Below are 3,053 nucleotides of genomic sequence, written 5' to 3' on the forward strand. Positions count from 1 at the left end.
TTTATAAATCATCAAGCATTCATGAGGGAGGGGAGCGGGGATGGAGGGGAAAAATGAGGGGCTCAAGTAGAAAGCAAATGTTTTGAGACTGATGATGACAACAAATGTACAAATGTGCTTGACACAATGATGTATGTATGGATTGCTAAGAATTGTATAAGCCCCCAATAAAATGATTTTTTAAATAAAAAAATATGAATCTCTGCTCACCATTATTCGGTAATTACATTATTTCTGCAATTTTAAAAGTCAATTTACTCACCTTCTGTGCAAAAGCAACACATACAATGCAGGCCCAAAGGAGGAGCTTCATTTTGATTGACCCTATGAATATTAATAATATAAAACTGATGGTTTTAAAAAATGTACACTCTGATTTTAAGTTCTTTCTCTTCTAGAGAGGGACAAAGAATTTTATGAGTATATCATTCTAGACTTGGATGATAATAAACTGATTGTTTGCTCCTTCTATTTAATTTGTTAGTATGAGTTAACCAGAATGGCACCAAAATCCAAACTACATTTTGACAGATAGACTTCAACAGTTGGCTTGTGAGTAAACTCTCCATAGTTGTAAATCAATTAATTTAATTGTGTAGGGGTGCATTTTGCAACTAATTTATCCTGGAGTACTTACCAGAAAATAAAAGTACTTAAAAGCAGCCATACTATGAATGCTTTATTGAGATTGTCTTTCTGTGACTTCAGTGAGACATTGGCATCATTTACTTGGAAAAAATTTCCAGGCCTAATGTTTTTGTCAGCATGGCCTGTGTCATAAACCTTAGACCATCAGTAAGCAGTGCTTCTTCCATCTCTGTAAAGTAGTGAGGCAGTCTATGGTCAGCTGTGTCTATAATAGGGTGCTAAATTTCCTTTAGAGAATGTACAATCAATCTCTAGTTGGTTGATTATTAAAATTCATAACCTTTACATTCAAACAAAAATAACTCTGTACTTTAAAAAATGTATATCATATAAGGATGTTCGTTCTAGCATTGTTTTACAAACTCAAATGTAAAATACCTAAATGCTCAACAACAGATGATTTCTCAAGCAGTTAATGGTATAAACAAGCAACAATATGCTATTCAGTCAGTGAAATATAGTTTAAACATTTAAACTATAAATTTAAACATTTAAACATTTAAAATATAGTTTAAACATTTATTTATTGACATAAAATCAAATAATATTACCAGTCGATGAATTAATATTTATATGTTACTTTAGCATTTTATGAATAATTTCTAATTGGATGATTACTGATTATTTAGATAATTATTTAGATAATCCATAGTCTTGTAAAACATGCTGTGTGCATTTTAATGATGTGTTTTGAAATAGTATCTCAAGATTTTTTTTATAAAAGGCTTTAAATACTTTCCTCTTTCATTCTTTTAAAAATTAGGAATGAGAAGTATTTAAGGAAGAAACTGTACATTATATAAATCATCCATCTCTCCAAACAGTGCTTTTCTCATGCATTGATGCTTGCCTCCTATAAATGCTTGTGACTCTCGACTGAATGACCTTCACTCTAATGATTTTATTTTTACAATGGGGTCTTTAGAAAGGAAAGTTAATGAAAACACTGATGTAATTCTATCGTTTTATCTTGCAGGGATAGCAAAGAAAAACCTTCTACTGCCATCCAGTTGCTTCTGAGTCATGGCGGCCCCATGCATGTCCGAATAAAACTACCCATCGCAGTGTCCTGGCTGGGATGTTCGTGCAGGCAGAGCGCCGGGCCTCGCTTCCATGGGGCATCTGCACAGATTGGAACTAAGAACCTTCAGGTTTGTAATAAGTGTAAATTGTCTGCCTGCCCATATGTACTATATCAAACTATGTAAATAGTCTACATAAAGTATATTATCTATCATATATATATATCTTTATATAGTATAGCCTCTATATCGACTTATAAACAGAGCTCTACTTTGATCTGTTTTCAAGGGAGCTTTCCTCCTTCAATTGGCATAATTCAATAGCGTAATTTAATGTCTTAAAGATACTCCAAAACACAGGTTATGTTTCTCTCTTGGTTTTGCCTTTTTATTGTTTGGAATTCTGGTCTTGGAATCAAATACTTGTCCCTATTTAGAACTCTACAAGCCATTATGATAACCTATTTGGAGTTGCTTGCTTCATCTCTGGCTTTATCTGATGTACTTCATCAAAATATCCACAGTTTTTCAAAATACTGTTTCTATATTTTTGTGAGCTACATCACATACTTTTAGAATGCACATTATAAATGATCAGAAAAACAATGAATTAAATGAACATTTCTGAAATATATCATGATACCAAAATTTTCCTCTGGTAAATTATAACCTTAAAAAATATTACTGAAGCAAAAATATCATGAATCAAATGTAATGATTAGTCAAGTATGTATTTGATGGATTATTATATTTTATCTTTCAAGATATTATAATTACTTATAAATTAGTCTATTACAATATATTCTAACTACTTTTAAAATGAGAGTACTTGTGACCTGAATATTAATAATAAGTTAACAAATACTAATTTCCTTTCTAAAATCATATAAAGAGTGTAAAAATATTATTTAATCTCACCAAAATAATTTGCAGTCAATGAAAGCTAATAGGTTTATAGTTTTAGAATACTTAAAAAAACATTTCTGGACTAGAGGAAAAGCAGATTTAGCAATATTCTAAAACTATTTACTACTCCGTCGCTGTCTCTCATTTTACTTACCTATTCATATATCAAAACCTCACATAGAAAAAGGTTGGAGAACACCAAGGAGGTTTATAACGACTACATACACATGTGTACTCTCTCTCTCTCTCATACACACACACACACACACACACACACACACACACACACACACTCCTAACATAGTAAAGATGATGGTGACCAAAGACAAAAAGAGGATGAGAAGGAAAAAATAACTGGAGAAGGATCTGAGTGAGTATTAGAGTTAATTTCTTTCTTTTCAGAGAGCATGCAAGCAAGATGTAGAAAGAGAAGGAGGAGGAGAAAAGGATGAAGAAGAAGAAAAGTGAGATATTTAA

The 3,053-nt window shown here is 31.7% G+C and overlaps 1 protein-coding gene across 1 annotated transcript in view; it reads right to left on the reverse strand.

Annotated features, from left to right (window-relative positions):
• PRR27 (proline rich 27) overlaps positions 1-313 on the reverse strand; it is a 7,967-nt gene extending 7,654 nt beyond the window's left edge. The window contains exon 1 of the mRNA XM_004703356.1: positions 263-313. Coding sequence (XP_004703413.1) covers positions 263-313 — 51 coding nt within the window. The remainder of the gene's footprint in view (positions 1-262) is intronic.
• Between the last annotated feature and the right edge of the window lie 2,740 nt (positions 314-3,053).

Source organism: Echinops telfairi, unplaced genomic scaffold (genome assembly GCF_000313985.2).
Source record: "Echinops telfairi isolate 266 unplaced genomic scaffold, ASM31398v2 ScPeMD7_7468;HRSCAF=8506_0, whole genome shotgun sequence".
Classification (NCBI taxonomy): Eukaryota; Metazoa; Chordata; class Mammalia; order Afrosoricida; family Tenrecidae; genus Echinops; species Echinops telfairi.